The sequence below is a fragment of the Battus philenor genome, unplaced genomic scaffold, assembly GCF_028537555.1.
Source record: "Battus philenor isolate CCGP_79_NKW_IND1 unplaced genomic scaffold, ilBatPhil1.0.hap1 SCAF_23, whole genome shotgun sequence".
Lineage (NCBI taxonomy): Eukaryota > Metazoa > Arthropoda > Insecta > Lepidoptera > Papilionidae > Battus > Battus philenor.
Window position 1 is genome coordinate 869,583 of NW_027181686.1, and position 12,467 is coordinate 882,049.

Genomic DNA, 12,467 nt, shown 5'->3' on the forward strand with positions numbered 1-12,467 from the left:
TATTCGTTATATATCGATCAAGTTCAGAAGAAAAAAGCATGTTAAGATGATATTGAATTATTCCATTGAAGGCCCTTATCTATCATATACCGATATACCAAAAACATCTATATGTTTCGTTTTTAGATTGTAATGCTAATTTCTTAAAGAAATGTGTAATATAACGCTATTTTAGCTCATGTTAAAAGCTATAGCTTCAGATTAATAGCAGCTAATCCGTACCACCTATGTCATCCGCGGTCCGGAATTAATCCCCGCTAATTACGCAACACTTGGAGCGAAGATGTAAATTTGAGATGCACAAATCGTAGACCAACTGACAAGCCAAACAACCGTACAGGACAGCGCCGTGAGTTACGCTCCCGGGAGCCCTACACTATTAATTACCGGGAATAATATGTCGCGATGCACTTAATTTCCTATTAAAACTGTTTCGCTTGTAAAACAAAATGGCGGCACGGATTCGCGCGCGTTCGAGGATTTTTGATGGCTTCCGTTATTAGGCGAAGTGTTATATGTTACTCTTGTTTGAAATAGAATCGCGAATCATTTTGTGTGTTGTCATGTTTAAAATATCAGTAATTTCATTTTGTAATATATTAATTTTAAATACAATGTTTCGTTTGGCAACATTCCAATAACTGGTTTCGCATCTTTAATATTGATTTGAAGGATTCTCCGACAAGAATGTATTTGTTGTCCTTTTCTATTAAAGGTATTGTGCTGTACAAACATATATATGTATTGTTTCTTTTTAGATAAGCTCATTGTTGTTATGTATATGAAAAAGAGCAATGGTAGCCTAATGTAGAGGCCGTGGATATAGACCATATATTCTTATATAATTTAAACTTTGTGCCTTAATTATATAGGATTGCTCTCTGCGTACCACAATACCATGCTGCGATCAACCGCCTTTCAAAGGTGGCGATTATGGTATATCCTCTCGTAGATATCTCTGGACAAGGCCTATGTCTTTCAGGGGGCGTCTATGTGTTAAAATGACGATGTGAAATACTATAATTATTACTTAATAAGATACGAATGTTTGAGCTATTGAGTGGTTTCTATTCTAAGTTCTTCACGATGTGGAATATGGAATGAGGAGATCTTTAGATAAACTTAAGTATGTAGCCTAATTAATTGGCGCTGAAGTTGGAAGCACTAGATTATCTAGCAGCTAGGGATTTAATATTCTTCAGTGGAGACCACGGATTGGCACGTAGCGTCCATCTACAAGCTGGACCAACGACTATCGACACTAACAAAACTTGGAGCGTTCGTATTGTGCGACAGAGAAAGGTATGGTCAAACCTTTCTCTATCGCACACATCTGTCATCTCACAAATACGACACGTAATTGGTTGTTAACTAGGGATTGTGATTGGTTTCGTAAATAAAGTTAGTTCTTGTATTTGTAAACAAATTTTAAGTTTTTGTGTAAATATAGGATTTCTGTGGGATTATTTTACTAAAAACTTATTAAAGTCATAGGAAGACGCTGAATGCGAGGTGCTTTTAACAGGTCCTATTGTCAATCTAAAGGGAAGACCAAAAATCGTGATAATATTGATGAAGTTTGTCATTGTTTTTACACGAATGGAGTTGAGTTCAAATCCGGATCGCACGAGCGATGTTGTTTTATACGTATATTAAATAATATACAAATATCAAGATGGCAGTGTAATATACATTAGTCGTGTTCAACAATTCTTTATCATTTTACATCTTAAAATAATAAAGCTCTCGGGTTATATAAAGTTAACGTGCACAGATAAGATTCGAGTTATTATTGATCGTGTGGTGGTCGTTTGACGTTAGCGGTTGCCATGTGTGTATAATCTGTAGTCATTTATAATTTTATTATGAGAAATATTCAAATTTAATTCCTTCATAAATATACAATTCTTTTTTTAAATGCTTTATGTCATTGTTAAATAGTATATACTTGTATTTTATCTGTCACAGATTAAATATTAACCTAACTTTTTAATTAAATGTCAAATATAAGCGAAATGGATCACATTTTTGTACAGATCCAGATACAGATCCAGATACAGATAAGTATCCACCTGTTTTGTATCAATATATACAAATTAGTATTATAAATAGAAAATTTGGTACTGGATTTTTAATAATAATATGTACTAATCGTGTATTTGTTAATTATTTTATTTTTAAATTTATTGTGTTTTGGTTTTATTGCGTTGCCTGATTCATTTCCTATGTAATAAATAAATAATTTTGCAAATCTAAACGCACGCCGGCCCTAATGACGCGATCTCTAAGAATCACAAAATGTCCGCCGCGCGGTCGTGCGTTTTCAAGTCAGCGGAATTAATTAATTGTTTTATTTCAGGGAGCTGCAACGAGCGGTCTGCAAACGTCACCGGATTATTCGTGTTCTCGGACTCCAGCGTCTATAAATCCAGGCAAAAGGGCGCTTGTTTCACCGTCATTACAATTTTATTGGCGCGAATTCCACAATAAATGTTGCCGGGCAAAGGCAATTTAGACATAATGCCAGCTGAACATCTAACATGTGTAGTACTTAGTGATCTATTTTTAATCTGTCGTATTGTTAATTGGACTTCACGTAGTCTCTGTTGTATGGTTTTATTAATATATTGTTTTTGTCTTGTCTTGATTTATTTACTTTGTTTTTCACGGGTGATTTACTCGAAGTGACAACTGACGATAACAAACATTTTTAGGACGCTTCTGCCCATCTTCTGGAGATGGACAAAGTGTGAATAATGTTAATGTGAAGAAAAAAATTGTCCTTAATGCTGCTCAGTACAATAGTTAGAACAAATTATTTATAAAATAAACTCTTTAATTATTTATGTTAAACATTTATATACAACGTTTTATTATTTATTATCATGTGTAGGAATGACTTTTAATAATTTTAAGCATTAACACACTGAGTGATATTTATTACGAAAACATTAATGTTTTATGCGAATATGGCCGGCGATGTAAATGTCTGTGGGACTATTTGCCTTTATGTGTTCTTTTTTTAAATTTTAACACCTGCGTAAGTGGTCGCATGTCGGTTCGGTTCGGTGATTATTTCATTCGGTGCCGTTTAGCTGCGCGGGCGCTGATAATCTTCGTCGCAAAGGTCGCGCGTCGTGTCCGGGCGATTAATTGGACGTTAGTGCAACTAATTGTCCGAGAGAGCGGCGTCGCTGAGCGCTATGCAAATCTCGGGGCGCAGCGCGCAGTCGCTCGCGTTAAAAACGCCGCCGAGCAAACGCGCCGGTAAACAAAGGACGCGGCGGAGCAATGGCTCCCGTCTCTCCGTCCCTTTCGCGCCGAATCGTTTGCGGAGCAACTGTAACAATTACTTTGCCGCCATTATCCCGCGCGGCCGGTTAGGTACAAAATCATAAAGTATATAATGAGACACGGTATTATAATCATAAATATGCCCGTAAAGAGGTCTGATTGCTTCGTCGGAAGCCATCAAAGCGGCCGCGGGACGTCGGGCATTCCTCGAGAAATTATCTCTTGACCCTTACGCCGGCGCTGCACACTACTCGCCAACAGATGGCGTTACTTGTACATTGTTGCTCGCATACCGAACTTTTTCAATCGGGCTTTTTTCAAGTTATTTCAGTGTAAACGCTCTTAAGCGGCTATTTAGTTTTTCAAAGGCGCTTTCTAAGTGGCTGCCGTCGGGAGTTTTTTGCGGGGAGCGTCTTTTGTAGTAGTGTATGTATTTAGTTATAATTGCCTCATAAATTGAATCTCTGTCTCGCTCATGTAATTTCATAATTGTTGGCGTAAGATGAAGCCTTTTGTGGCGGTGTGGTGTACACATGCATTTGCTTTCAGCTGTTTTTGATATTTATATTTTTGGTTCAACCCTTGCACACGAGATGGCGCTACGTCACACACTGAATGACACTAATTTTAACAAAAGAAAATTCAAACATTGCTTAAACGTTAAACCATTCACATTAAAATTGAAGCAATAATCAATAAAAAACGCGATGTTTATGTTGTTACATAAACTAGTTGGTATCGGCGTTATTATTAGGTGATTATTCCTCGTTCGGATATTCGTGTTTGCAACGAAAGTTTTTGATTTATGATATATCGAGCCCGTTTGTTTACTACTTCTGACACGGACGGACGCCCTTTCGCTCGCCGGGTTTCGGGTCTAACTTTGCAGACTAACGATATTTATATAAAGGCTATTGGCACCTCATTTCCTTCTATAATTTTCCATATAACCAAAATTTTACTGTACGAAATATTCATAAGTCATTTGTATTATTTTCTATCTAATACTCTTTACATATTTGTGTACATAAAAATAAAAAACTATAGTATTGAACTAACATAAATGAAGTTTAGTCATTCGTTTCAATTTTTAAAGACAACCATATTATGGAGCTAGAAAGGCAAGTAGCGGACATTTAGGGTGTATATACAACATCGATGAAGATTATCAGCATATCGTAAAGGAATAAAAAAATGTTATCATAAGGTATAAGGTATCATAATTCAGTAGCATATATGAATTTCATATTAAGAATGTAACTATTCAAAATTCAAATGGTTTAAAGTGTGGTTGAAGATGACTTAACTTTGGAGCCATTTGAGTTGAACGTGTCGGCGGACGCCACGGTGTCCATTCGTATTAGTGCACAGTTTACACACTCGGTTCGCTAACTTCGTTCTTAAACTGTCAGTTGCGAGTTTCCGAACGTGACCCGCCATTGACAGTTCATCTGTAAGTTGTTTCGGAACAATCCACCCGTCGACTTGATATTTACTTTATTGACAGCAAATTACTTACAGTTGCTTTGATATAAAGACTTCTTTATTACGCAAATGTCTTGTCAAAAATATTTTATTTTATTTTAATGCAATTGTTTAACATTTGTCATTTTATGGTTCATTTAATTATTAATAATTATTTTTATTCAATCCTTACATATGGCTTTCTATAAACTCCTGTACACGGTCTCTTTATAATTATGTATATTTATAATAACATAATTACAATAATTTTTATATCCATTTAAATAACTATACATTGTAAAATATGTTGTTAAGCGCAATACGTGAGTAAACTTTGGGCCGTGTATTTTTTCAAAATTTGATAAAGATATCTTCCTTCTTCTGGAAAGAAAATTGAAAATTTAAGGATAAAGTATAATAAATTACAACTCCTACAGAACCTATATATCTAACATATGATGTCAATCAAAACCAGAAGAAACAATACCATAAAGCATTTCAATGAAAATGTTTACTAATATGTCGTAGTGTAGGTTATTGAAAATTAAATTTTATAAATAATCTAATTTAACTATTAACATAAAAAGATTGATTGCTTTGAATTAAGTTTTAATTATTTATAGTTTATATTTGTAAAGAAAGTCTACAGTGACAGATAATTTAAAAAAATAACAATTTTATTTTTATCTGTGTGGATTTGATTTAAAATTAACAATGCGATAGTGAATATCCGAACGGTTAAGATGGCGGTGCAGTCAGTGGAGCGCGAATTGAGAACAAAATGGCAGTGTAAGTGGGGACAATGCGATTGAATATTAAAATTTGCTTAGCTCTGGACCGGGTACTGCTGGGAGGTCTTAACTTCGTCCATAAAGCCGCTAGCGGACGCCCGCGATAGTGGCCCATTGAAAATAGATTTTCACGCTACGATAGCTAGCGAACTTTGTCTAAATATTGCCGCTTATATTTTGTACGGTCCATATCAGAATATAGGGGATATGGCTTTTAATCAATTTACTATATGAATAATAATCTTTGAAATACGAATTTCGTTAAAAGAGGTTTTATTTAAATTATGTTATATGTTATTTCGTAACCAGGTACAACACACAAAAATCGATTTTTAAAAAATTCGAATGCGTTGCCTTAGTTAATATTTTTTCTAGATCACTTTGCCAAACATTCTATGCATGATTTCTTGAATAATTATACGAAAATGGTATGACGAAGTATAAGAGTAATTTACAAAAACGTTTTTTGGTATCTTAAGTCAAAAGCCATTGTTGCTTTGGACATGTTTGCCGAAACTAGACAGATTTATCGCTATTAACACAAAGCGTATCCACTCTTGGACGTGGGACTCCATTGTTATGACAACGTGTCGATGTATTTTTGAATTGTTCTCTCATTACGAAGTCATTGAAGTCTAATTATTTGGAACTTAAAACTAAATTGCATTAGCAGGATTGAAAGATATCTTGACAGTAGACCGCTGAACCGTGATGATACAGAAAATAATTAACAATCATTAATTATAACGATATGAACTAAACGAATAATGCTATATAGCTAAAAAAAGTTTATCATCTTTAGACGCAACGCAAGTCGTTTTATACACGCTGATGGCTCACCGATTTATGCATCGCTCGTTCGGAAATTGAACAACACCGGTTTTATCGGTTTTTTCAACTTTTTCAAATCCCCACAACGAACGTCACTGGCCGGTGAAAAAAATATGAATTTACACCGAAGACAAGTGAGAAATGGCGGGAACGGAGTTTGACGTGCGTTCAAAAAAAGAAGTATTTACAACTTTCTGATATGTTTACAGCTTAGATCGGTCGTACTTAAATGGATAGTAACTTATATGGTATTAAGTGCAAAACACGTAAGCTTGAGGTACTTTTCTAAGTTATTTATAACCTTCAATGTTATTCTTAAGTTGTCATTATTGGAACACGACTTACTTTAAAACAAGGCAATAACTTGACATCTAAGTTATTTAATTACTGTCAAAAAAATTCAAAATGTTCGATAGCAATATGTATCGGTTATTTGAAAAATATTTCATGTCTCTTCATATAAATAAATAATATATACCTGTACGATATAATTAGCGAAAAGAGAAGTAATGCGTAACGTAATTTTTTTGGTTTATATATCGCGAATATATTTAACAGATCAATATACATTGCCGCTTAACAATTGTAACAGTTCACGCAACGTATCACAACAATGTATAGTTATAAATGTATACAGTTTGATCGAAAGAAAAGTTTATTTATTATCGTCTGTCACGCGAATTGCCTCTTTCTGTTGTAATTAATTATTGTTTCTTTTCGCGGGAGCTGTGAAGCATATAGATGCGTATATATGTTTGAAGGCACTATACCATCAGTAACCTAGCTGGCTGTGGGAGAAGTAGATCACCTATAGGTTAATAAGGCTTTGTAGGAGCTACATTATGTCATTGTGCATTGAAAAAGGGAATTATACCGAAATATAATTCTTTAATAAGTAAGAAAAGGACCAATACAGTTATGTTACACCGATTAGTGCCAAACACAGACTCACTCACTCTGTGTTTGGCACTAATCGGTGTAACATAACTCCTGAAGATGCCTCGTGGAGGGTTGAAACATGTGTTGAGGAGTGATTTGGCGGTGGCAGTTGTGTGATTCGCATTGTTTGCCGCACGACTACCACTGCATGTGCGGAAATGGCTAAATATTGGTCCTTTTCTTACTTAGGATGGACTTTCGCAAGGTAACGCCTGATTTCATTAAGTAATTCTATACATAAATCGGTCGAAACACAGCGCTCTGCGATACCTTTAGACCTGTCAAACATTGTCACTAAGTTTGATAAATATACACACTTGTACTTAGGACTTTGTATTGTTATTACTTCCATAACTTACTAGCTTGTAAAGAATCCCTTAACTTTTACTTTACAGTGGATAAATAATTAATCTGTACGGAACCCAATTACAGTTAAGAGATCCTCATGAACAAGCGACGCTACTGCGTTGAAATTTCTTTAGTAGAGTATTGGATAGGGTATAGATATACCCTGCTTTAGCTATACCCTATTGAATCTCTAAATAGTGTATCGGTGCTATGAAGTCTAAAAGAAGGGAAAAAATTAATCAAAATCGATTCCGTCGGTTGGTAAGGAGACAGTGGGCTTGACAGATCACTGCTGCGATCTTAAGTCTATGATGCCCACTGGTGGTCAAACTTTGAAAATTTACTCCATGTAAATATTTATAAATTAATTATTACTGAGCCGTTAGGTATAACTAGTATTTAATTCTATACTTCTTGTATATCTGTTGTATATTTCTTGTATTGTCTATTTAAAGCAAATTGTAATTCAATAGAGAACTAGAGAAAGGTGTATATCATTGTTTACGATTGTAACATACAACCAGTATTAGCGACTTGGCAAATGGCAGGTTTGAATCGGCATAATCGAATACGCACAAAGAGCGGTATCTGACAGTATTCCCACGGCGCCGACGGTGCGCGACCGTCCGCCCGCTCATTACCGGCCATTACGATGGATGGTGACCGTCCTCGGTGCTCTACGGCGGACGGCGATCAAATCTAAATGTTACCTTTGATATCACCGCACAGAATTCGCCATAACTTGCCTATACATGTTGACCTATACATAGCCTTTATATATATTAGAATGCGATAGACCAGGGCTTCTTAAACTTTTGTCATTCACGACCCCATTTATGATTGCTAGTTTCTTGACGACCCCATACAAATAAAAAAAATAAATTAATATTATTCCATGATTTATTTATTAGGTAACAATATACATATACATATATAGTTAAAGAATTAGTTTTAAAACAAAATTCTAAAATTAAAAATTTCACAAAAAATTATAAAATTGTTTTTATATTAGTTTAAAACCATCAACAAATGCGCGTGTCTAGACGCTGCATGTCCACTGTATTTCACCAACTCTAGTGATGTTATAAAATGGTATATATATAAACATTTGACATTAAAATCTCTCGACCCCAGAATTTTGCTACGCGACCCATAGTTTAAGAAGCCCTGCGATAGACCAATAACTTCAAATCTACAGGAACGGATTGTGAACATTAATTAATTTTAATATGTAGTAATCCGAATTCATAAACGCTTTTTTAAAGTATTTTATAATGTTATTTATTATGTGTGAAACCTTGTATTGTGGATAGTGAGAAAAAATTAGAGATAGTGTAGATATTGCACTGGTTTCTAGTATTGCATGTAAAGTGAGTTGCAGTTTGAAGCAACGCGCTCGAATTGGTCGCAGATATTCAACTCGGTAACGTTTCATCGCTCGAGGAATCTTCAGAGAGATTTAGTTCAGCGAAACGACTGAACAAAGGATCACAGCGCATCCCTTTCTACTAAACAAAAGCGACGGAAATAAGAAGTGGGGACCCCTTCTAGCGCTATCTGCGACTCGATGCTGCCGGCGCCCATCGATGGACATTGTTTCCGCGGCAAACGCTCGCCGCCCTATTGTCTCCGGCGATTTATACATCGCGTTTTGTCATTAATATGTACGCCGCCTTATTTTTCCCTTTTTAATTTCTCCCAATTTCGTCCGGTCGCGTTGCAATATAGACGACGAAAAATAAACAGAAATATGAAGCTAAAAGTACTGCTAAAACAACAAAGAAAACTCCTTTCATTCACCATTTATAGTACACCTAAAAAAATGGGTAAAACAATAAAAAAAAATTGTTGGCTGCATGTATAGAGAACATTTGTAACGAAATAAAAAAAACGCGTGTGCGCTTCCCTTTTACATTGTTCTTTTGACAATTTCATGGTCTTCGAGGACGCCATTACGAATTATCAAAGAATAATGACTTTCAATCTCGCGAAATTACATTTGTTTTCGTAACCACAAGATTATATTGTTATTCATATCTCGTCTCGAACTTATATTACAAAACATGTCAAATTAATGTAGTAAATATGAAAGTTTAATGTTCTTAAATAATAACAACGTAACCAAAATAAAAGAAGTCTTAAAGATGACGTCATCGAAAGATCGGTGTGACCATCAACCACGGTCCCATCCTTGAACACACCCAACTCCCCGCGGCGAGGGTGGGGGCGTCCTCCACTCTCCGCACGCGACAGGAAAAAGGATAACAGGGCAATGGCGGGAAACGGGACGAGGTCAGGAGCAAAACAAAATTAAAAAAAACATATTCGTTAAAACTAAAAATAAGTGCGGAATTAGATTTAAACATGTGCGTTCGTTATGATGGTCTGTACGAATTTTGTTAGTTTCGCCTAGAAGCATGTTGCGTCGGACTTAAATAACTTAAAGCGATTTGAAATGTAATGTCTTTATCACTCGCCGATGGACTTGATCAATAATTATAGAAGTACACTTTGGTTCAATGTTCATCTGTTGTTACTGAGCGAGTCCACGCGAGCGCAAGCGGGCTGCAAAGCGCTAATGACAAAATCATGATCGGAAAATTAACGAGCGAGCGCTCGCGGGCCCTCGCGATCAAATGAAGCGGCGGATTGAGCGTCAAAATACACAATTGTTTCGAAGTTCGCGGCCAAAAATATCCATTGTGCGAGCGGGTTAATCGCTTTAGCTGCCGTTCGGTGCTGCGTGATTGATGGGGGCTCGAGACAGGCGCTGATAGCGGCCGAACTTTGATGGAGCGGAAAAACATGCGCCATGAGCTACTGCCAATGTTCCCCTCTACCGGGATTTATAATCGACGCGAAACTGCCAGGTCCCAAAGGAAGAAGCTCACCCGCGTACGACAATGTTTAATACCTTTTTTGGGAATGAGGGACTTGAGAAGCATGATGGCCGCCTCGTCGCACGCCCACGCGTGCATCTTGCGGTACGAGTCGCGTCCTTTCTCCGTGAGCTTGTCCCAGGGCTTGGGCTTGGACAGCAGCTCGGAGACCGTGCCCTGCGACAGGCCCAGCACGTACTTGGCGAACAGCCGCTGCCCGATGTTGTGCACGGACAGCAGCTCGCGCACGCGCCGGCTGATGTGCAGCGTGTCGAGGTTGCTGTTCGCGTACTTGTCCATGTTGTAGCGCAGCATCTCCTGCAGCCGGGCTTCCATAGGGTCTCCCTTTGGGATGAGGGAGTCCCCGAGGCGGCCGACGAGCGCGCCGGGAGGCAGTGGGCCCATGTCCTCAGCGAAGCGGTACGGGCGGTGTTCCTCGAAGCGGAAGGGGCTGGGCGGCGGCGGCAGCGGCGGCGCGCTGTTGTTGTTGTGGTGCGTCGTGTTGTTGTTGAGTGGCGGCGGCGTGCTGGCCCACTCCTCGCCACCTGCGGTGAGAACACCGTTACGCGGGAACACGAGGACGTGGGATGGGGCGTGGGATGCGGCGGGGGGAGGTGGTGGGTGTTGGACGCAATCGTTCGATGTCGGCGCCTTAGATCAAGTTGAGAGCGGTGCGGACTACGCGAGCGCGGCGTGGGGGTGGTGGGGCTGGATTTCCTCGTACTCCGCGCGTTTAGATTCCGTCCTCCGTGTGAAGCGGACACGGACTAGCGGTCTAGACACGGACTACAACTCTAACTACAACAAGTTCTCCTTTCGAGTTGGATGATCTCGCGGCAAGCGACAGACATGTATAAACCTTTAATTCTCAATATTAAAGAGCTGTTATAAGCCCTAGAGACAACCGATTCAATTTAAACCTTCAGGCCTAAATATTATACAAGTTTAAAATTTATACAATAATCTTACGTTCCTAGAATTCACAAATTCGTTGATGTGTTTATTGTTTGAACAATACCTAGGAAATGCACAATGTTAGGCGGTAGAGACGTGGCAGGTTGCAGCCGTGCGGTACGTACCTGTGTCCCGGCGCTCGACGCTCCGGTCGCGCTCAGAGGAGGTCCGTTCCTCCCGCGCCACGGCCGGGGAGCGGAGAGGCTCCAGTTTCCTCTCTAGCGGCCGGTCCGAACTCAAGTCTAGAGACCGGAGCATACTATAACAAGAGAAACACAGTTTAGAATTTAAACCCAGATTTAACTAAAGATTAAAGAGTACACAAATTTTTGAGGGTAGTCCATAAATGTATATATTTCAAATGTGGAATTTCGAATATCGTGTTTAAGTGTCTTTATCAAATCGTTTTATATTTGACCCGGTTTATCGAAGTGAAATAATTCAATGGTAATACTACCCGTAAATGCCTCTGTAAAAGGTTGTATGACATCAAGGAAGGTACAAATTAATAAAGAGATATGACACAATTAGCCTGAGGTCACCCAATCGCCGGCCCTTAATAAATTGAGAGCAAAGGAATTGATTAAACTCATTTCAGGTGAATTAATTAAGTATTTTAATTAATAGGATATGCCGGTGTCCTTATTGGCAATATTCCTTTCATAAATTTATTGAGATTTTACCCTTTGAGTGCTCCTTGCTATTAACAGATAAGGGCCCCCTTCGTTGCCTACTCTGTTAATGTTAATTTAACGTATCAGATGTTCCGCTGGAACCTTTTCTTTTGCAAATAGGCTTCGATTTGTGTACTATATTCTAATTCATCATCATAAGCCTTATCAATACATCATCAAGGTGATATGATGTTATTCCGAAGGTCTACCATATACGCTTACCAGGCTATTTTAATATTGCACTATAGTGGAACGTCAGCTGATAGACGCCTTCTGCAAGGCTTCCCTCAAAG

General features: G+C 38.1%; 1 protein-coding gene across 2 annotated transcripts in view; it reads right to left on the reverse strand.

The window, feature by feature from the left end:
- ct (homeobox protein, cut) overlaps window positions 1–12,467 on the reverse strand; it is a 236,168-nt gene that overhangs the window by 13,597 nt on the left and 210,104 nt on the right. The window contains exons 5-6 of one of the 2 annotated variants that reach the window (XM_068767221.1): window positions 11,626–11,759; window positions 10,582–11,091 (exon numbers count right to left, since the gene is read on the reverse strand). In XM_068767221.1, coding sequence (XP_068623322.1) covers window positions 10,582–11,091; window positions 11,626–11,759 — 644 coding nt within the window. The remainder of the gene's footprint in view (window positions 1–10,581; window positions 11,092–11,625; window positions 11,760–12,467) is intronic. The other variant, XM_068767222.1, reaches the window with a different exon arrangement.